The sequence below is a fragment of the Castanea sativa genome, chromosome 11 (assembly GCF_040712315.1).
Source record: "Castanea sativa cultivar Marrone di Chiusa Pesio chromosome 11, ASM4071231v1".
Classification (NCBI taxonomy): Eukaryota; Viridiplantae; Streptophyta; class Magnoliopsida; order Fagales; family Fagaceae; genus Castanea; species Castanea sativa.
This window is the reverse complement of record NC_134023.1, coordinates 67,768,977-67,792,842: the sequence shown is the minus strand read 5'-3', so window position 1 is coordinate 67,792,842 and position 23,866 is coordinate 67,768,977. Positions and strand designations below refer to the sequence as shown.

Here is a 23,866-nt window from a genome sequence, read left to right as displayed (position 1 = left end):
CATGTCTAGAATTTTATACAAGTAAGAAAGATAAATCTTTTTATATATATTTTGCATCTAATTGTTCAATTGAAACTCTTTCCATTTTTAAGTAATTAAGCAAAGGGAGAGCCATAGAGGAAACAGCTGCCTAAGCATAACTAGGCCCTAGTCTTTCATGTATGACAACACCACAAGAGAAAGAGAGACGGTGTGTTTTTGGGGTTTTTTTTTTAAAAAAAATATTAAATATTAAAAATTTAATATAGTAACTAATCGGTCCGGTCTGGTCCGGTCCAGTCCGGGACCTGGACCGAAAACCTATATGGTTGGATTTTTTAAAAGCCTAAAAGGGCAACAACTAAACAAAAGAACAAACAACGCCGTAATACAAAAGCTCGTTCAGCATGTGGGACCTGTAAACAACGTCGTGTGCTTAAATGAAGCACGCGATTAGCACATGAGCTTTCAGTGCTGATCCTCTTAGCATTAATTCTACACAAACACAGGTTCAAGTCTTTACAAATAACAAACCAAAAATAAGATGGCAACTTTAGCACTAACCTATATAAACTTTTCCCACAAACCAAACAAAAACGCTTGGTGTACGATAACCAGCTTAAGAAACGTGTTCACAAGAGGCTTATATTAGTATGCTATTTGGAGATAGGAACTGCTTTGTTGGATACCATGACATGTTCTAGTATTGTTTGATCAAAACCCAATTTTAGATTAATCTTGATTGGTTTTTTTTTTTAATCAAACATATATTATTATAAATGACTGTAAATTTAATCATTTAAATACTAGTAGAATCTAGGTAGGATTTGAATTTGGATTTGATGTTACTTGTTATGCAATCATAATAAACTATCACTTAAATGGTAAATTTTGATAATTTTATATTCTTATAACCATTAGTATGCTAATTGAATATTGGAACCTAGGATTGCACGTTTGATACTATCACATGTTCAGATATCAAAATAGACATTGTTTAATAAAATCATTTAATTATTAATATGTTGGAGATAATTTGAATTTGGATCATCTGATGTGATATCGAGATAAACTATTACTTATTGAAAAAGCTTAAATTGTTAATCTTGAAAATATTTTAACTATTAGTTGACTAATCAGATATAGGAATTTAGGATCAATTGTTTGATACTACAATAAACTATGCTTAAAAGCGTGAATTTAAATATTTAACTATTATTTTAATATAGATGTCCTACAAGGTCGTGCGGGATGAAAATGGTAATGTGAAGCTTGAGCGTCCAGCCATAGGCAAGCAGTTTGCAGCAGAGGAGATATCTGCACAAGTCTTGAGAAAGGTTGTAGAGGATGCATCCAAGTTTTTGAATGATGAAGTGAGTAAAGCAGTGATCACAGTGCCTGCATACTTCAATGATTCGCAGAGGACAGCGACCAAAGATGCAGGCTGCATTGCAGGGTTAGATGTTCTACGAATCAATAATGAACCCACTGCTGCCTCGCTTGCTTATGGGTTTGAGAAGAAAAACAATAAGACCATTCTGGATTTTGACCTTGGAGGTGGTACTTTTGACGTTTCAGGTATGCCAATTGCTTTGTTACTCCTCTTATTTTTATTTTATTTTTTTGGTTATAGGTAAGTTACACTCGCACCCAGTTGAAAAATCTCACCCATAGCCCATTTCTATGAGAGGTGAGGTGTATCATTTAAGGCAGAGTTCATCTACTTTTTCTTTTTCTTTTTCTCCTGCTAACATGCCTCACATGTTTGTTTTCACTTATTTTGTAGAGAATTATATTTGGTTGTATGTTTTTTTTTTTTTTTAAAGATGGATTGTTATCAGGCTGTTCCATTTGCATATGCAAAGTAGAATCTTTTGGGTTATCCCCTATGTATAAGTTCTGATCATTAAATTGTCTAGGCGTTTTTAATATGTTTATTCAAGCTTTCAACAAGTTATTTGTTACAAGTTTTTTTAAAAATTTTTTTTTATATTATTATCTTTGTTTTTTTAATTGAGTCCCTTTAGTGGTAGTAAGTCTACTCGGAGTTTTTTACTCTAGATGAGTCTATACTTTGTATTGGGATGTTTTGTCACAAAATGGCCAAGGGGGAGTTTGTTAGATTTTTAGTGTTGAACAATTCTATAAGATTTGTTTGTAATGAATTTCAAGTTCATTGATGTTTTATCACAAAAATTTAGAAACTCTCTCAATATTTGCTCAAGACTCGACTCACATTGTGCTTCAAGTACTCTTGAGATAAAGTAAGGGAATAAAACATGACTTTCTTGAGGTATGTTAGGATATTACAGAACACATAGCAAATGAGTTTACTATGCTGTTGATGCGTGTTATGTTAAGTGTTTTTCAACTTTCAAATGAGTTTGATTTAGATGAACCTTCAATACAATAATAAAGTAAGGGAATAAAACATGACTTTCTTGAGGTATGTTAGGATATTACAGAACACATAGCAAATGAGTTTACTATGCTGTTGATGCGTGTTATGTTAAGTGTTTTTCAACTTTCAAATGAGTTTGATTTAGATGAACCTTCAATACAATAATAAAGTAAGGGAATAAAACATGACTTTCTTGAGGTATGTTAGGATATTACAGAACACATAGCAAATGAGTTTACTATGCTGTTGATGCGTGTTATGTTAAGTGTTTTTCAACTTTCAAATGAGTTTGATTTAGATGAACCTTCAATACAATAATAAAGTAAGGGAATAAAACATGACTTTCTTGAGGTATGTTAGGATATTACAGAACACATAGCAAATGAGTTTACTATGCTGTTGATGCGTGTTATGTGAAGTGTTTTTCAACTTTCAAATGAGTTTGATTTAGTTCAGCCTTCAATGCAATAATTCTCTTATCTTAAAATATAGGTTTCACATTCAAATCCTGCCCCATCTATGCTAAAATAACGAATTAGTGATTATCATAGACTTCAAATCTTAATACATCTTAAAGAGAAAAGAAAGAGATAATAAGAAAAGCTTCCTTCTTTTGTGCTTAATGACTTTATCCGTTCCTGTTATCTTGGCTGGAAAGTAAAGCACTGAACTCAACATTTAAATACAAATGGGAATAATATGATAGGGGGGAATTATATACCATAAACACTTACGAGGTGCATGGCGTGCCTTTGAAGCAAGTTGGGGAATAATACATTGCTTCCTGCTTTGGAGCTTACTGACTTTATTCATTCAAGCTTTCTCTTTATGTTTTAGCATCTATTTCTGTTTCTGTTGCTCTCATTTTTGGACAAAGCTTTAGATTCTTGATAATTACAATACTCTAAAGAAAAATAGATTCTTGTCAAATACGGCGTAAAGATAAAAAAAATAGTAACTGTAACATTTGTCCACTTTAAAACTCAGACTTCCTTCTTCACATCAACAATACCTTCACTCATACTTCATCAATTCACGCCCACTCTCTAGCTTTCCTCTTTCTCTTTCAGCATTCCTTTCGCTTACTACCAAGCAATGGCCGACGCAATCCTCTTTGGTCTAACACAGAAAATAATTGAAAATTTGGCCTCTCGAACTTTCCAAGATATTGGATCACTCTGGGGTGTCAACGATGATCTTAAAACAATCGAGAGCACTGTTTCCAGAATCAAAGCTGTACTTCAGGATGCAGCGGAGCAGCAAAGTGATAACCATCAAGTCAAGGACTGGATTGAAAAGCTCAACGATGTAATTTATGAGGCAGATGATTTGTTCAGCGAGTTTTACACTGAAGCTACAAGGCGAAGCCTGGTGAGTGGGAATAAAGTCGTAAAAGAGGTACGCACTTGCTTTTCATGTTCAAACCCACTTGCTTTTCGTTATAAGATGAGTCGTAAAATAAAGGCGATGAGGCAAAAGCTAAATGCAATAGCAGAAGATAAGAACAAGTTTAGCTTGAAAGTAGACAACGTAGAGACAAATGATATGAGTAGGAAGAGGGAGACTCACTCTTTTGTTCAGGGAGAAGATGTTATTGGGAGGGATGAGGACAAACAGAAGATCATAAACCTGTTATTTGACTCTAATGTAGAAGAGAATGTTTCGGTCATTCCCATTGTGGGGATTGGGGGCCTAGGGAAGACTACACTTGCTAAATATGTGTATAATGATGAGGAAGTTCAAAAATACTTTGAGTTAAAAATGTGGGCGTGCATCTCTGATGTCTTTGATTTAAAAGTAATTATTGAAAATATAATAGCATCTACTTCTGGTAATACACCAGTTGGAAAGTTTAGAATAGATCAGTTGCAAAGTCAACTTCGTGAAAAAATTGATAAAAAAAAATACTTACTTGTATTGGATGATATATGGACTGAAGATCCTGAAAATTGGCGTGAATTGAAATGTCTTTTAATGGGTGGCTCCAAAGGCAGTAAGATTATAATAACTACTCGTCTTAGATTGGTTGCAGAAATTACACACACAGTTTCACCATATATTAATCTCAAAGGTCTGTCCATAGAACAATCTTGGGTTTTATTTGAGAAAGTGGCATTTAGAAAAGGGCAAGAGGCCGACATTCCTAAACTAGAGACAATTGGAAGGGAGATTGTAAACATGTGTCTAGGGGTACCACTTGCTATAAAGTCCGTAGGAAATGTGTTATGCTTCATGGAAAAAGAGTCTGAATGGTCAAGCGTGAAGAATAATATAGAAGCAAATGTAACTCAAACGAATGGAATTTTTCCAATTCTAAAGTTGAGTTATGATCATCTTCCATCACATTTAAAGAGTTGTTTCACTTATTGTTCTTTGTTTCCCAAAGATTATGAGATGGATAAGGAAACAGTGATACAACTATGGATAGCACAAGGGTTTGTCCAATCATCAAACAAAAATCAACAATTAGAGGATGTTGGTGATAAGTATTTCAAGGATTTACTTTGGAGGTCCTTCTTTGAAGAAGTAGAGAATTATGAAGGCTTAAGATACAAGATGCATGATTTAATTCATGATCTTGCAAAATCTATCATAGGCGAGGAGTGCAAGCTTGTTAGTTTTGATGGCAAAGATATTAATGAAAAAAATCGTCATGTATCATGTCCATTTTCTATTGGCTTGTCTTTTAATAAAACTTTAAGCTTGTTGGTTAAAGTAGTCAAGCCTCGTACATTTCTTCTAACATTTAATGAGTTCTCTGGTGCCTTGGAGGAGTCAATGTTGAATACAATTATTTTGAGATTCAAGAGCTTGCGTGCATTAGATTTACATGCATTGATGATTACATCAATACCAAATTCTATAGGGAAGTTAATACATCTAAAGTACCTCGATCTTTCTTTTAATTGGGTTATTGAAACTCTCCCTGATTCAATTACTACATTGTTGAATTTGCAAGTACTAAAACTTAATGATTGTACAAGTCTTAAAAAATTACCCAAAAAGTTTAGAGAATTGGTTAGCCTCAAACATCTTTATAATCATGGTTGTGATAATTTGAGTCATATGCCTTGTGGATTAGGGCAAATGACTTCACTTCAAACATTACCATTATTCATTGTGAGCACCTCCTCCCACACTGGTGGATTAGGCGAATTGAAGGACCTAAACAACCTTCGAGGAACATTAGAGATCACACATTTGGAACGGTTGGAAGAATCTAACTCAGAATCCATTGTTGTGAATTTAAGGGAGAAGCAACATCTTGAAAAATTGATATTAAATTGGAATCATCAAGATCAAGTAGATAATAATGAAGATGTGAAGTTATTAGAAGACCTCCACCCACATCAAAATCTCAAATATTTGGAAGTGTATCAGTACAAGGGTGTGAAATTTTCAAGTTGGGTCTCTTCTCTCACAAATCTTGTTGATTTAAGGATAGTGAATTGTAAGAGATGCCGATATCTGCCACCATTGTCTCATCTCTTCTTTTTAAAATCTCTATGGCTTGATACGATGAATGATTTGGAGTACATATCCGATAATGATATGAGTAAAGAGGTGTCTGCTTCATCCACAGCATTATCAACACAGTTCTTCCCATCTCTAAAGTCACTCAGAATAGAGGCATGTCCTAATTTGAAGGGATGGTGGGGGAGAACAGGGAGGGATTTAGTTGCAACAACATCTGCGTCAACACCAAATCATCCACAAGATCAGTCTCACAACTCACTGCCTTTATTTCCTCTTCTTTCTGATTTGTGGATTCGTTATTGCCCTAAAATGACTTCCATGCCCCTGTTTCCCAATCTCGAAGAATCTCTATATTTAGAGAATGTCAGTTTGAAGCCTTTGCAAGAGACAATGTCAATGAGTTTTTTAGTTCCCTCTTCCTCCTCTTCATTATCCTCTTCTTCTCCTCTCTCCAAATTAAATGGTATGACTTTGGTTTCTATAGAAGATATAGAGTCTCTTTCGGCTGAGTGGGCACTATATTCTCTCAAGAAACTAGGAATTTGGAAATGCCCTAGACTAACATCTATGTCTGGAGCAGTGCGTAATCTCACCTCCCTCTGTTCGCTATCAATTGGCTATTGTGAGGAGTTTGATCCATTAAGAGACATGCATGATGATGGCATGGAATGGCGATGCCTCATTTGCCTCCGTGAATTACATTTCAGTGACATTCCGAAACTGAAGTCTCTCCCTGTGGGTCTTCAATGTATTTCCACCCTAAAACAGCTCACCATTTCAAACTGTCCCAATTTAATGACTTTGCTGGAGCTCACCTCACTTGAATATCTTGGGATTGAAAGATGCGGGCCTAATCTGACATCACTTCTTGAGATTAGTTGTCTCACTTCTTTACGGTCGCTGCGGATTGGATACTTTCCCAATTTGATTACTTTCCCCGAATCAATTAGGAATCCAATCTCACTTGAGTCGCTTACCATTGTGTTCTGTCCCAGTCTCACAACACTACCTAATGATGGTTGTCTCAAGTCTTTACGAGAACTGAAAATTCAGTGGTGTCCTCAGTTATCTGAAAAATACGAAAATAAAATCGAAAAGGATTGCCCTAATTTGGAAATCAAATGGTGAGACCACAGCAGCAAACGGCTCTACTTCATCTTCTGCAACAGCCCCTCCCCTCTTTCACTTGGTACGCATTCTATGCTTTTAAAAGAAACTGAGCTTTTTACAATTATATTATTTGTATTTCGTTGATTTCCATATAATTAATTAAAATCAGTTACTTTTTCGAATTCTATTCTTTATAGAAACAATATTATGTATATATATATATATATTCAGCCCTGGTATAATTGAATTGTTATTTTGTTTAGGTTTTTTGGTAATAAAACATCAGAGAATTTCGACAACCGAACTGTTGAATATTGCTTCAGAATTCTACTTTAAAGGGTTATTGTTAATATTTTTTTAAAATACATGCTTTGTGTTCTGTTAACAGCTTCATGGAGATAATTATCTGAAGATTTTGAATAAGTTTCTGGGGCAATATGGTCATGGGATAAATCACTTGGATAGTTTCAAGATTTGGGAAGTTGATGCTGCGAAGGTATTCAGTTAGATTCATTTATAATCTAATGATTATTGAATTTTTTGGAATAGCATTGGGATTTCCAATTTGTGTTTATCAAAACAATGGTGCTTGAGTTAATCAATTTGCTTTCAAATCAATCAAAAAATGTCTTAACAATTGGAACAAATGAACAGGGGAGGGTTGGCCTTACACTGCTCAATTTTTTTTTTTTTTTACTTATAAAAAAATTGTAATGTTTTTGACTCTTCTCACTTTTGAAATTAGATGTAGAATGAATCAGAATGAAAGGAGGTGCATGTATCTGGGCATATTCAAAACCATATGAAAAAGTGCAACAAGTCAACAGCTAAGGTGATTATCTTGTTTTGGGTTCATTCTTTTTTCCCTCACGTAAAATGTTCATTCTAGATATGATTCTTATATTAAGTGGGGACCCAAGAGGGAAGACGCATAAATCCACATTTGTTTGTTCATTTTATTGATTTCTATCTTTATATAAATTATAAAATGACACTTTTCTGTTGCATTCTTTAGGCGAAGTACACTCGGGAAGGCAGTACTCAATTTCAAGCCCTTAACTTCTTCAAAAAAGCTACACTCTCTTGTTGTTTGATGGTCCGGGGAAGCATTGGGAAGCCCAATTTCTTTCTTCGGAGCCGTTTCTTTTCCTGTCTCCTGCCTGAAATGGTGCTTTGCTTCCGGATCTTCGGAAAAATCAACTAAATAGATTGAAGTCTGGTACTTGTTGATATTTTGATAACATTTGGTGAGAGGTCATTATTTGACAACCACCATCTAGGAAGTGGTTTTATATTCAGGTATTTATTATTTTTTTTGCTTCAACTCTTTATTATTACTTCCTATTTATATCAACAAACAAAATATCCAGATATGGTTTTTTGGATTCTTACATAATTGCTGGTTTTTGTTCACTGTACAATGATAACTTAGTTTGGATTAAAGTATGGCTTCTGATTTTGAGTTTAGACATGCAGAAGTGCTGTGATAGATTTTACTTTATGCACAATATTTGGATAAAAAGTTAGGATCAATAAAATAAACATATAGAGTTATACATAACATAGTTTGTCATTTGAAAGGGGAGAAAAAAAATCAATTGAATTCTCACATCAAATGCGTAGTCCTTTTTTTTGTAAACCAAACTGACATGAAACATAATATTAGAAACTTTGTTTTATGTTTTTTTCCTCACTTTTTTGGAATGATTCCTGGCAGAAATTGGTGGGAAATGGTCCAAGACTGCTTGAATCCTTAATTGAATGTATTTTAGAAGGATGTTCTGGTCCAATATTACTACAGGTCCATTCATCTCCTTTAAATTAAGTTTTCTGTGTTTATAAATTATCCAAATTCCTCATGTTTTCCTTCAATTAGAAGTATAATTTTTGTGCAGTGTATGGAATATAAAAACAGACCAGAGTTTCTGATCTCCAAAGTGAGTCAATACTACAATTATGTAAGCCTCTAATGAAAAAATTGTTGGAAAATCTTCTTCTTCTTTTTTCCTTTCATTTATATGCTTATTTTCTTATGTTCTAAAACTTATTTCAGGTAGTTTGGCATGGATAAAGATCACAACTAGGTGTAAACAGAAGAGTTGTTCCTTTCCAAGAATGGCTTCATTATTCTTGCAGCTGATTCCTTGGATATTTGACAACTTTTTAATGAAGCTATTGAAAATTTTCAACCTAAACATGTAATTATTTCAACTCTCTATATTTATTTCTTAATTAAAACAAGTAGGCCACGATTCTCAGTTTGTAGCTTTAGTTTCTGTAACTCACTTCACTCTATAACCATATGAATCATAAAATGAGTAATAAAAATCATGTTCTCTACAATGCAACTATAAATTTTTATTTAGTTTTATCTCAGTAAATTGTTATTTGGGAACTGGGAAGGGGAAAAAAATTGTTTTTCACTTAGGTAGATGCTTCATAACACCAATATTGCCAAATATTGGCTCTCTTCATTCTTCCTTTTTGTTTCAGGTTTAGTAAATTTATCAGTTATTGAATTCTGTATGCAGGAACTTTGAATTTGGAAACAGAAAGTTTTTAGTGAATTTACAGCAAATGCAAGATAAATAGGTGCATATCTTACTCCTATCTTAATATATCTTATTACATAGATTAGGTTACATGGTTCACTTGTTTTGAATTTTTGGAAATTTGATTGCAAGATAGTAGAAATAGTATTATTTTCCTATCTTTTCCTTTTCCTTAAGTTAATTCTCAAACTTATTTTTGATAGGTTGAAGCAGATGAAGACTGTACCTTGGTGTTAGCAACAAGATTACTGCCTATCTTCAGTTAAAGTTCAATTTCAGGGTGACTGGTTCTTAGAATTTTCAGCCACCCTCTGTGAAACCTAAGCTGATTGCAAACATTTATCTTAGTGTAATTGTTTCAATAACAAAACAAGCTTGTTATGAATTTTTTTTTTAATGCTTTTCAAATTGGAACCCTTTTACCTATATACATAACTGTACTTTAAAGCATCCATATGAACTTAATTATAAGAACTATCTTGAGAAATATTTTGTAGGGATTAAACATCTAGAATATGCCAATTATCAAGAAGAATCAGATAATCTGAAGAAATTTCTGTGGAAATCTGATGATGGGATGTATTGCTTGGATAGTTTCTGGATTTGAGAAGCTGATGTAGCTAAGGTACCAATTAAACTTGTTTATAATCAAATATTATGTTTGATCATAATCAAATTTGAAGAATCTCAAGTTGTGACATGTAAATATATAAAGAATAGGTAATGAACCTTATATACTTCTGTTATGTCTTTCCTATGCAGTTCTTGAGGCTGGAGATGAAGTATTTGAGGTACGTTCTACCTTGGCTGATACTCATCTAGGAGGTGATGATTTCAACAAGTTTGAAACAAGAGATATTAGTAGATCATTACCTTATATTCTTTGTTTTCTGATTTATTGTTATATGTTACTAAATTACACCCTTACATTCTATAATTTTAAATACAGAATAAACTTTAAGAAAGATGAAGGCATAGATCTTCTGAATGACAGGCAAGCTCTACAACGTCTCATAGAGACTGCTGAGAAAGCAAAGATGGAGCTGTCATCTCTTACTTAGACCAATAATATTAGGTATGTGGCTGTTTCTATGCCTTCTTTCTTTAAGTTGATCTCTCTCTCTTTGCCATAATCACAGAGAAAAAACATTTGATTTTCCAGTCTACCTTTCATTATCGCCATTCAGATGGCCCAAAACACATTGACACCACACTGACTAGTGTCAAATTTGAAGAACTGTGTTCAGATTTGTTAGACAGGTATGCCTTTTTAGTAGTCATATGTAATATGATTGTATTTTTTTTTATCTCCATTACTTCAGTTTTCTTTCTTTTGATTTTGAACTCTCTTTTTCTCTCATTTGGTAGTCTAATTGCCTGCTTAAGTTCACTGGATTACAACTCATAAGCTTTCGGCACCAGTTGAAATTTCCAAGAGAGATGCAAAGCTTTCCTTCAAAGATATGGATGTAATTCAACTTGTATCCCAGCTGTTTAGGAGCTGAAAAATATGGATGAAGTTTTTGTTCTTGGGGCTGTAGTTCAGGTTTGTCCCTTTCTTGTTATTATGTAATTCAACTTACTATTTTTTTGTTACTTTTATTTCCAGGCTGGTGTTTTATTGCTGGAGAAGTTAATGACATTGTTCTCTTGGATGTCTCACCATAGAAGGACTTGAAACTTTGGGTGGTGTCAACTTCACCAACTTCCAAATCAGAGGTGTTCTCCACCGCAGCAGATGGACAGACCAGTGAAGAGATTAATGTCTATCAAGGTGAGAGAGAGGTATTTATCTCTCTGAAAAAAAGGGTGACAGAGAGTTTGTGAGGGACAACCAGTGCTAGCACCATGTCAAGTGATGGGGTATGCATTTGCAAAAACTTTTGAAGAGAGTTTGGATTTTGCTCAAACTAGATATAGCAAGTTTTAGTTCTTAACAGAAGGCATAAATTAGAATCTAGTGGTTGAGTACGTTTTGGCTAGAGATATTATTAGAATGATTTTGAATAAGCCTAAAACCCAAGTATCTTAGCTAACTATAATCTATTTATCTATTTGAGAAATAACTAATCATATATCAAGAAAAATTTAGACCGCTAGTGGAATATGATGCTTTCTTATATTATAGTTCTAGAACCATAACCATTGGCAGTGGCTGCGAATCCCCCCTGCCCCCCCCGGTCCTGTTTATGTTCTAATTAGTGTGTAGACTGAAAAATGCTTTTATTTCTTTGTTTTTTTAACTTCAATTTTTTTTTTCCTTATAATTTATATTGTAGCACAAGGAGCTTCTTGTTTTTATATTTATTACCTCTTTCAATGATGTTACCATGTTCTACAAAGAACCTACATCTTTCTTTTCTTTCTGAAAACTCAGCATTTCAAGCATATATGTTTTTCGATTTTAAAAAAACAAAAAAAATGGAAACGTTCACTTTTTTTATTAGTACCTGTAAACCTAACCTAATTATATTACTATACCTCATGTTTCTATGTACAAATTAAAAATGTTGTAGGTGGATAGGAAGGTTAAAGAAGCTGAAATTTTTGCAAAAGGAAGACCAAGGAAAAGAGGGATGCCATAGACACAAAGAATCAAGCTGACTCAGTTTTGTACCAAATTGGAAGCAACTAAAAGAGCTGGGAGACAATGTTCCTAGCTAGACAAGGAGAATGTAGAGGCTAAAGTGAATGAGGTCATGGATGCCATCATTGGTGGTCCTACCCAAGCCATTAAAGATGCAATGGCTGTCATGAATCAAGAAATTATGTAACTGTGGTAGTCAATGTTGATGTGAATTTGAATTGGTTCAGAACCTTAGGAACAAGTACGAGTCCATGGCTTAGGTGATTATCTTGTTTTGTGTTTCATTCTTTTTTCCCTTTGCATACAAATTTCATTCTAGATATGATTCACATTTGTTTGTGCATTCCAATGATTTCTGCCTTTATATAAACTACAAAATGACACTTCTTTGTTTATGTTCTTGATTTTGAATAAACAGAGTATTATCAATAACATTCTGGTGAATGATCATTATTAACAACTACCCTCTAGGAAGCTGTTTTATGTTCAGGTATTTGTTATTTTGTTAGCTTTAACACTTTATTATTACTACCTATTTTCATCAACGAACAACAATATCCAGTGTGGTTTTTGGGTTCTTATATTATGTCTGATTTTTGTTCATTGTACAAATAACTTAGTTTGGACATGCAGAAGTGCTGTGATGGATTTTACTTTAAGCACGCTATTTGGATACAAAGATAGGATCAATAATATGAAAATTTAGAGTTAACCAATTGAATTCTCACATCAAATGCATAGTTCTTTTTTTGTAATATCACTGTATTTGTTTTATCTCCATCACTTCAGTTTTCTTTCTTTTGATTTTGAACTCACTTTTTCTGTCATCTGGTAGTCTACTTGCCTGCTTAAGTTCACTGGACTACAACTGCAATTAACTTTCTCATTGGCTTTGAGCACCAGTTGAAACTTCCTTAAGAGATACAAAGCTTTACTTCAAAGATATTGATGAGGTAATCCTACCCGCATTGGGATTTCTAATTTGTGCTTATCAATACTATGGTGCTTGAGTTAATCAATTTGCTTCCAAATCAAACAAAAAAGTCTAATAAATATTCCAAAGTCAACAACAAAAAGGGGAGGGTTGGCCTTACTTTGCTCAAATCTTACTGTTTTCATATATACATATACTACAAAAATTTTAATTAACAATCCTAATCCTTTTAGTAACTCAAATTGTAATGTTTTTTACTCTAATCACTTTTGAATTGGATGTAGATTGAATTGGAAACGCAGAATGAAAGAATGTGTATATATCAAGGCATATTCAGAACCACATGAACAAGTGCAACAAGTCAACAGCTAAGGTGATTTTCTTGTTTTGGGATCATTCTATTTTTCTTCACATAAAAAAACAAGTAGAGCTCTCAATTTCTGATATTGTCTATTTTAATACTTATTGGAACTTGCACTAACTGTTGAGGCATCAATACTTATTTTTGTCTCTTTTATTTCTAGACTGGTGTTTTTTAGCTGGAGAAGTTATTGACATTGTGCTCTTGGATGTCTCACCGTAGAAAGACTTGAAACTTTGGGTTGTGGAATGACAAAAAATATCCCAAGGAAGACAACTTCACCAACTTCCAAATCAGAGTTGTTCTCCAACGCGGCAGATGGATAGACCAGTGAAGAGATTTTTGTCTATAAGGGTGAGAGAGAGGTATTTATCTCTCTGAAAAAAGGGTGAGAGAGAGTTCATGAGGGACACCAAATCCCTTGGAAGCTTTTGCTTAGACAACAAAACTGGTGCTAGCACCATCACACAAAGTGATGAGGTATGTATTTGCAAAAACTGTTGTTTTGAAGAGAATTTGGTTTTTACTCAAACTAGATATAGCAAGTTTTAGTTATTAATAGAAGGCATGAATTAGAATCTGGTGGTTGAAAATGTTGTGGCTAGAGATATTATTAGAATGAGTTTGAATAAGCCTGAAACCCAAACTATCTTAGCTAACTATAACTAATTTGTCTATTTGATAAATAACTATATATATATATATATATATATATATATATATATATAAAGAAAAATTTAGACCATTTGTGGAATATGCTGCTTTCTTATATTGGTCTAGAACCATAGCCATTGGCAGTGGCTGCAAATTCCCTTCCCCCCCCCCCCCCCAAAAACCCCACCCCCCGCCTGCCCTTGTTTATGTTCTAATTTGTAAATAGACTGCAAAATGCTTTTATGTCTTCATTTTTGTAACTTCAATTTTTTTTTTTCTTATAATCTATATTGTGGCACAAGGAACTTCTTTTTTTTTTTTTTTTTTTTTTATACCCATTTCAATGATGCTACCATGTTCTACAAAGAACCTATATCTTTCTAAAGTCTCAGCATTTCTAGCATCTTTGTTTTTCAATTAATAAATGAATAAAAATAAATGGAAATGTTCCCATTTTATATTAGTAACCTAATTATGTTACTAAACCCCATGTTTGTATATACAAAATAAAAATGTTGCAGGTGGATAGGATGGTTAATGAAGCTGAAAATTGCGCAAAAGGAAGACAAGGAAAAGAGAGATGCCATAGACACAAAGAACCAAGCTGACTCAGTTTTGTACCAAACTAGAAGCAACAAAAAGAGCTGGGAGACAATGTACCTAGCTAGACAAGGAGAATGTAGAGGCTAAAGTGAAAAAGATCAAGGATGCCATCTCTGGTGGATCTACCCAAGCCATTAAAGAAGCAATGGCTAAACTGAATCAAGAAATTATGTAACTGTGGTAGTCAATGTTGATATGAATTTGAATTGGATTGTCTATTAGCTTTTTTCTGATCGACTTCTGTGCATGGACGGCAACTATTGTTTAGCCTTGAATTATGTTAGAGTTGAGAGAGAACTCTTTGATATAGAGTTATTTGGGTGTATTGGGGTTTGGGTTTGTGAGAGTGGATCTACACCACCTTTGTACTCTCCGTATTTGTTAGTGAAACTCTCTCCTTGTCACCGCCCGTGGATGTAGGCCAAAGGCCGAACCACGTAAATTCTTGGTGTTCTCTCGTGTGTGGTTGTCTATTTCTCTTTCATTCTTTTTTTTTTTTTGCTCATAATAATTATTTGTTAGATCTTTCTAAAGCCATAATATTTTTATAAATAAAACTTATCCAGGAGTGCCATCTGAATACTCTTTCTTGCAACAGTCAATCTATAGTCAACCCAGCCAACTCGGTGTTGGGTTGCTTCTGCTATTCCACTCGGGATCAATTGGAAAAAAGCTAATGGCAATGACATGATCAATGCAAATTTCATAAATAGTGAGCAACTCTTAGAACTTCAATTCTGACCATGTATACTTGCATATTTTTTTAATTTTCATGTTAGTTTGTACCGGCTATGTTGATTTGTGATTTTGGAAAGTATGATGTGTATATTTTCAAATGTGATTTTGAGAATGGGTAGTTTTTAATGGCATAGGCAGGAGGTTTAGTCTCTTCTATGGCACAAGCAAGGCAAATTTCAAAGTCTTTTGCCAATATTGCCTATGCACTTGTCACCTTCTCAATTTTTATGAGCTCAAGATTTCTATGCAAGGAGAAGCCTGTGAAACCAATGGAACAGGGAGGTTGTCATCTGCAGGTCTCTATTGTTGTTTATGCTATATCTCAAGCATTAGAATAGAAAGAACGTTGGAGATAATTCATTATGGGTTAAAGTTTTATCTTCATTCTCATTCTTCCATAAACAATTCAAATGTTCTTCAATTGGTATTTTCCTCCAATCTTTTTTTATTATTATTAAAGGACAAAAAAAAATTGAAAGCATATTTCAAAGATAAACTTTCATTCATTCCTAAAATAGTCTTGATTCTATTTCGATCCCTAAAATATGCATTGTGTTACACATAAACAAAAAATATAACAAAAATAGATAGATGGGCATTATAAATTTTCAAGAACTAGAATAAAACCTCTTATATTTTAAGCGAAAGGAATAAAATATAGATTATATTTCAAGACCTTAAAGATTTTTTTTTTTTTTTGCCAAAAATTATATATTAGTTAATACTTTAAATTATCTATGTTCATATTATTTTCATGTCTAGAATTTTATACAAGTACGAAAGATTAATGTTTTTATTATCCTTTACATCTAATTGTTCAATTGAAACTCTTAACATTTTTCAGCAATTAAGCGAGGAGAGAGTCATGGAGGAAGCAGCTACCTAAGCATAGCTAGCCCCTAGTCTTTCATGTATAACAACACCACAAAAACAAGTGAGACAGAGAATGAGAGTGAGATCATGGGAGATGAGAGAGTTTTTGGTTTTTATTATTATTTATAAATATAAAATATTAAAATTTAAATATAGTTAGTTATTGTTCGATCTAGTCCAGTCCTTAATGGGACTTGGACCAAAAACATATATGTATATATGGTATAAAAGGACAACAACTAAAGAATATACAACGCCGTGACATTTAGTAATGCACGTGTTCAGCACGTGGGACCTATAAACAACGTCGTGTTCATGGTCAAGAGATGTATTCATGTTCTCTTTTCTAGGTATTAAAGTATTCATGTTCTTTTTTTTTTTTTTTTCCTTTTCTTTCTACACACTATAAAACATTTATGAAATATGTTCTTTTGGATATACACCACATATATAAAATATGTTCTTTTGAATATATACCACTATCAATTTCTTTAAGACTTTCTCCCCTCTCCCCATGTGTGTGTGTGTGTCAAAATATTTAATATTCTCAAAAATAAAATAAAACATGGACATTTTTTTTTTTGAGAATCATAAAAAAAATGTCCATGTTTTATATATATCTTATAGCTTACAAGCATATTTTTGTACACTAATTAGTAATTGATTATTACAATGCTACATTTTGATACAGAATAATATCTAGTCCTTGTTAGGTTGCATATATGTGGACACATTTTTAAACGAAATAGATACACAATGTAGCAAACTATTAAAATCCCAGGTGCTAAACAAAATAGCAATCAATGTAAAAAACAATTTCAAAATTATAATTGTTAAATATTAGCATTGATACACCATGTTGAATATGCTATTATGGATGCGAAAGCGAAAGCATAGAGTATAGAACACAATAACACAAGAGGATTACGTGGTTCAGCCTAACGGCCTATATCCACGGAGGAAACCCTAAAAGGCTACATCAATAATATATTAGAGTGTAGAACAAATCCTGTGTTACAATAAACCATAACATATGTATATATAGTAGACTAAACCCTAAACTAATAGACTTCTAGTACAAGTAGGAAACTTGGCTTGCACACAAAGTAGAATTAGGCTTGGGCTTATGCTAATGGGCTAATATATCTCTAACACCCCCTCTCAAATTCAAGGTGGAAGTTTAATGAAACCTTGAGATTTGATAAGGTTGAGAAGATCCCTTGAATGAAGTTTGGCTCTATAACGGTGGCTTGAGAAAGGCAATGGTCTTGCAGTGTTGATGCGACTTCTATCGATGGCATGACTATACCGGAGATATTTGACGGCAGCAGTAGAAAACCAAAGAAGATGAACGCAGCCAAGAAACACCAAGGAAAACAAAGATTGCTCTTAATACACCGTAATGACAAAAAACCATGGCCATAGGAAGGCAGCTCTGATACCATGTTAAATATTAGTATTGATACACCATGTTGAATATGCTATTATGGATGCGAAAGCGAAAACATAAAGTATAGAACACAATAACACAAGAGGATTACGTGGTTCAGCCTAACGGCCTACATCCACGGAGGAAACCTTAAAAGGCTACATCAATAATATATTAGAGTGTAGAACAAATCCTGTGTTACAATAAACCATAACATATGTATATATAGTAGACTAAACCCTAAACTAATAGACTTCTAGTACAAGTAGGAAACTTGGCTTGCACACAAAGTAGAATTAGGCTTGGGCTTATGCTAATGGGCTAATATATCTCTAACAATAATGAAGATATAACTAAATCTCCTATGGTTCATCCAAGGCAGGTTTCTTCTGTCACTTCAAAAAAAATGTTCATAAATTGTCGCTTTGGTCTTCCATGCATTCAACAACTCAAAAGACCTATCAAGATGGTAGACTTTGGCATTACATGTTAGATTCGGCTTAGAAGCATGATCTTTCACAACCTATCCAATGCTCGCTACTACCATTTGAGAAGAAAGATTCATTAAAGCAAAATCTAAAACCATGAGAGAAAAAGAAAACTATTTTTCTAAGATCTAATCTATTTTTTCATTAAGAAATAAAATTTTTTAAAAAAAAACCATTGGTTAAAACTACACAATAACATATATGCCCTTTTGTAGAAAAAATTTGTAAACTAACGATACGGTGTTGGTCACTCTTAGAGTAAGGTGAAATCTAGAGTCCAATCCCAATCCAAATGAACCCAAACTTATTAAATATAAAGTGTAATTTATTTTTTTAATTTCTACTATCAAGATTAGTTTTTTGAATTTGTACAATGCTTTTTTATCTTTTTTTTTTTTTAATTTCAATTTGTACTACCATATACCTTAAAATGATCCTTGAATTTTGAGCCATTGTCTTTGTATCCGGGATTTTGAAAATCAATGCTCTGTTTATGAATGAGCTTAGACACTAAAACCGATGCTAGCACCATCACACCATGCCAAGTGATGAGGTATGTATTTGCAAAAACTTTTGTTTTGAAGAGAATTTGGTATTTGTTCAATCCAGATATAGCAAGTTTTAGTTCTTAACAGAAGACATGAATTAGAATCAGGTGGTTGAAGACGTTATGGCTAGAGATATTATTAGAATGAGTTTTAATAAGCCTGAAACCCAAACTATCTTAGCTAACTATAATTATTTAATCTATTTGAGAAATAACTAATATATATATATATATATATATATATATGTCAAGAAAAATTTAGACCATTAGTGGAATTTGCTGCTTTCCCCCTTTGTTTTTGTTCTAATTTGTATATAAACTAAAAAATGCTTTTATATCTTCATTTTTGTAACTTCAATGATGCTACCATGTTCTACAAAGAACCTACATCTTTATTTTCTTTCTGAAATCTCAGCATTTCAAGTATTTATGTTTTTTATCTTTATTTTTTAAAATGGAAACATTCACATTTTTTATTAGTACTAGTAAACCTAACCTAATTATGTTACTAAACCCCATGTTTGTATGTACAAAATAAAAATGTTGCAAGTGGATAGTATTGTTAAAGAAGCTTAAAATTTTGCAAAAGGAAGACAAGGAAAAGAAGGATGCCATAGACAAACAGAACAAGCTGACTCAGTTTTGTACCAAACTAGAAGCAATTAAAAGAGCTAGGAGACAATGTTCCTAGCTAGACAAGGAGAATGTAGAGGCTAAAGTGAATAATGATGTCAAGGATGCCATTCTGGTGGATCTGCCCAAGCCATTAATGATGCAATGGCTGTCCTGAATCAAGTAATTATGTAACTGGGATAGTCAATGTTGATATGAATCATGTGACTTTGAATTGGGTTGTCTGTTAGCTTTTTTCGGATTGACCTCTTTACATGGACAACAACTATTGTTTAGCCTTGAATCATATTAAGAGTTGAGAGAGAACTCTATGATATAGAGTTATTTGGGTGTAATGGGGTTTGGGTTTGTGAGAGTGGTTCTACACCACCTTTGTACTCTCCAAATTTATTAGTGAAACTTTTTCCTTGTCGTCGCCCGTGGATGCAAGCCAAAGGCCGAACCACATAAATCTTTAGTGTTCTCTCTTATTTGTGGTTGGCTATTTTTCTTTAGGGATTTTTTTTTCCTTCATAATATTTGTGTGTGAGATCTTTCTAAAAGCATAATATTTTTATAAATAAATCTTATGCGGGAGTGCTATCCGGATAACCTTTCCCACAATAGTCAATCTATAGCCAGTCCAGCCAACTCAATGCTGGGTTGCTTCTGGCACTACACTTGGATCATTTAGATTAAATGGAAAAACAACCAAATTGTGATAATCTAATCAATGCAGATTTTAGTGATAGCGAGTAACTCATAGAATTTCTATTCTGACCATGCACACTTGTGTAATTTCTATGTTAGTTTGTACAGCCTATGTTGCTTGTGATTTTGCAAAGTATGGTTATGGTGTGTATATTTTCAATTTGATTTAGAGAATGGTTAATTGTTAATGGCATAAAAGTTGGCAGACGGTTTAGTCTCTTCAATGGCTAGTGTGTGTGTGTGTATGCGTGTATATATATATATATATATATATATATATATTTTTTTTTTTTTTTTTGCTGAATAATGTGAATGGATCCAACAACATTTTGAATGGATAATTTTGAATGGATCCAATAACATTTAGGGTGTTGCCTTCAACAAAAATGATGTAGTCCAAACTCCAAACCAGCATATAATGCACTAGAAACAACCAAGAGTGTCGCTTCGGCTTCAGCCCAAAAAGGATAACCTCTTACATCTATCCCAGGTTCTTAGTCCATGCATGAGTGATGTTGCCTAAATGGTTTCGGCAAATTGCAGCAAGTTATACATTGTTTCACAACAGCGTCTGATTTTAAGGTCAAGAGGATTCTAACTTTCAAATATTTCACTAGATTTGTATTTGTAATATCTGGCCTATAGTATAGCTTTCAAAACAATGTTAATTAAAGTGTAATATCTTAAAGCAGCCCCCAATTAAAGTTTTTATTTTTTTTATTTTATGTATAATTGATTGGGCTAATAAGATCGAATTGTGAAACTACAAATTGATAGCATTTTGAAGGCACAAACAAGCACATTTCAAGTCTTTTGCGACTATTGCATATGCACTTGTCACCTTCTCAATTCTAATCAACTCAAGATTCCTATGTAAGGAAGCAGCCTGTAAACCAATGGCACCTGGAGGTTTTAATTGATTATCTCACTTTCTACTTTGATTCTCATTCTTAAGATTTAAAAGGTTTTATTTCTGTCCACAGAGTTAAAATGTTCTACATCTGGTGTTTTCGTGAAATCTTGTTAATTTCTTTTACATGTTTTTAAAAAGATCATATTACAAAGATGAAGTTTTCATTTCTAAAAAAATTGTCTGGTTTCTATTTTGATTCCCAAGCTATGCATTTCGTTCAACAGACAGATGGAAAACATAACCAAAACAGATTGATGAGGGACATTATAAATTTTATGGGCAAATTTGAAATGTAGAATCCTAGCTAGATTATATTTCAAGCCAAAAAGAATATTTTTGCCTAAATTATACATTTATCAAGACTCGAGTTTAATCTCCATTCATATATTTTTCATGACTAGAATTATACAATTAAAAACGGCTAAAGTTTTTATTACATTTTGCACTGAAACGTTCATTTTAAAACTCTTGCCATTTTGAGCTAGTAAGCAAGGAGAGGACGAGAGAGGAAGCTAATCTTTCATGTATAACAAGTAATATAAGTGTCTGTAAACGCTATTGATTTTAGGGAGCTCTTAACCCCATTTACATCCCGCAAGATGCAATGTCCTCAAACAGCAGGAAAATTCAGATTAGAATACAAAAGACCTCAGACAATGTTGCCCAGAACATGTCATCACAGCTCCATATTGACAAGAATGGAAGCCAGAAAAAACAATTATATAAACAGCTCCAAATATATCACTGTTGGTGAGGGAACCATACAGCTAGGTAACAGCACAGCTATTTGCACGTCCATTACTAAAAATCATTATCCCATAAATAGACAGCTGATGAGAACTCTCTCAAACGTACCCATCAAATGCATGACGATTTTTATTACTTTGATAGAAGATGCACCTTGATAAATAGTATATCATGCCCAACACTCCATGTTCTGGTCCCCTCCAGCAAGAACATCTAGAGTTTATGATAGCATTGAGAGGTTCAGAGAAAGTGACTAAAAAATGTTACATAAAAAAATATAAAAAATAAAACAATTTCTTCATCTTGACTTTTTCCTGTTGTTTTTTTTAATCATAAATTAATTAAAAAGAAGTGACATGGAGAAAGACTTTCTAGGATTCACAGATTTGTAGAAGAATCTTGAAACCTGATTTGTACAGGAAATGTAAATCCTAACAAAAGCTTATGACCTATAATAAGCTATTACTGCATTCATTTGGCATGAGTTGTAAGAATCACCCAATAGTTTCATGCCAATCCAAGTTAACAATATAAACTTAGAAATAAGAACCAAACATCAAGTCAAATACCAAGGTCAAACCCACAACTTTGTTACTTTTTGTGTAAGGCACTTGACATTGCACCAAAACCCAACCTCTAAATCACTTTGTTGGACCAAAAAAATACTGAAACCTAAAATTCCCAACACCCATAACAGGTAGAATCAAACATCTCACCAGTGAAAGGTGAATAAAATACAACTAGGAAGCAGAGGCAATGGAACCAAAATATATATTTGTAAAGCAAAGAGACATTGAAGGTCACCTCCAGGGTCCAACTGAGCAACCATCAACTTACACAAATCTTAGAAAAGTATATAAATATCTCTATTGCATCATACCTCAAAAACAACTGCAGTGCCACACTGGCATTTGAAAAGAACTCAGCAATTGAAGTGGCGCATGATTTCTCCATATCAATAGATATCCTGCAATATGAATACAGGTTCAAGCAATTAAGAGATTTTTTGCAATTGATGAAACTGGTGCAACTGATAACCAGTTTTTTGGCAAAACCACAGTGCTAAGGTGGTATTATAAGTTCATAACCATCAAGACAATTCTTTAGATTCAGTTAGTACGAGAGCATGCCATCATTGAAAACTTTCCTGATGGCCAACAAAGCCATTATTTGTCAAAGACTGATATTTTTTGCTCAATATACCTAGCATGTCAGTGACTGCTAATGCATCCCAAGTAGAGTTCAGGTAAAACCCTTGCACCACGGGTACACAGTATACAGATTTACTTTTATTTACTAGTTTGAGCTCTTGTTGGAATATAAAATTTCCTAAAATTAAGGAACATCAAAAAATTAATCCACATGTCAAGTCCCAATGTACAAATACTTGTACAGAAAGCAGAATCCAAGTCATAACTTCATACTTACTCTAGACAATAAAACAGCATCTGTTCACCTTATACGCATGTTACCAAGGAACTCTGACAGCCTGGCAATAACCAAAACTCAGTGAGCATGGGAGTATGAAATTATTTAAGGGAAAAAAAATGGACTGAGTAGAATAACAACAAAAGGTACAGACAAAACCTAATATTTTTAGCTATCACAGTTTCTCCATCTTCAGACCCAAGATGACGTAGAACTACCTCCTCTAGACGGCCATCTCGATATGCATGCTGCAATAAGAGAACATCCACGCAGAAAAACCTAATGAGGCTCTAAACTTATTACATTGCATGCAACTGCCATAACCAAAATAGGGGAAATAAAAAGCAGATGCATATACTTTCAAGCTGAGAAGGCTCATAAACCTGTATAGAGAAAAATGATGCAGCACAGACAATGAGTACATTTGTAACATGACATACAAGTCACAAGGATGAGCCTTCTGTAACAACCCGTATTTGCAAACAAACCACTTCATAAAGCAAGTCCACAGAACCCTTTACTGAAGGTTTTTAAAAAGAAGCTCAACAAGCTTAGTAACCCCTCTTCCACTCATGGGAAAGAAATATAACAAATATAACATTATACACCACAGTGGTAATCACTTCACCGGCCATGTTTGTCAAATGTCTTAAAATATCAAACTGTAAGGAGTATAAACTCACTAAAAAGAGAAAATGTGTAAAAGGAAAACCTTCAAAGAG

General features: G+C 33.4%; 1 protein-coding gene and 1 pseudogene across 3 annotated transcripts; both read left to right on the top strand.

Annotated features, from left to right (window-relative positions):
• Nucleotides 1–1,208: 1,208 nt before the first annotated feature.
• Nucleotides 1,209–15,183, top strand: LOC142617013 (stromal 70 kDa heat shock-related protein, chloroplastic-like; annotated as a pseudogene).
• On the top strand, nucleotides 3,394–10,005 carry LOC142617651 (disease resistance protein RGA2-like). 3 transcript variants are annotated; one of them, XM_075790597.1, is made up of 9 exons: nucleotides 3,394–7,046; nucleotides 7,356–7,463; nucleotides 7,719–7,799; nucleotides 7,983–8,266; nucleotides 8,685–8,768; nucleotides 8,863–8,925; nucleotides 9,021–9,165; nucleotides 9,499–9,559; nucleotides 9,723–10,005. In XM_075790597.1, the coding sequence occupies exon 1, from the start codon at nucleotides 3,476–3,478 to the stop codon at nucleotides 6,983–6,985; it is 3,510 nt and encodes a 1,169-aa protein (XP_075646712.1). In that variant the 5' UTR covers nucleotides 3,394–3,475; the 3' UTR covers nucleotides 6,986–7,046; nucleotides 7,356–7,463; nucleotides 7,719–7,799; nucleotides 7,983–8,266; nucleotides 8,685–8,768; nucleotides 8,863–8,925; nucleotides 9,021–9,165; nucleotides 9,499–9,559; nucleotides 9,723–10,005. The 3 variants fall into 3 exon arrangements, with proteins under 3 accessions (XP_075646712.1, XP_075646711.1, XP_075646709.1); XM_075790596.1 differs by having other exon boundaries at nucleotides 7,713–7,799; nucleotides 8,863–8,904; XM_075790594.1 differs by having other exon boundaries at nucleotides 7,713–7,799.
• Nucleotides 15,184–23,866: the final 8,683 nt, after the last annotated feature.

Excerpts from the sequence above, each read along its gene's own strand:
- LOC142617651 (XM_075790597.1), top strand. The coding sequence starts at position 3,476 with ATGGCCGACGCAATCCTCTTTGGTCTAACACAGAAAATAATTGAAAAT.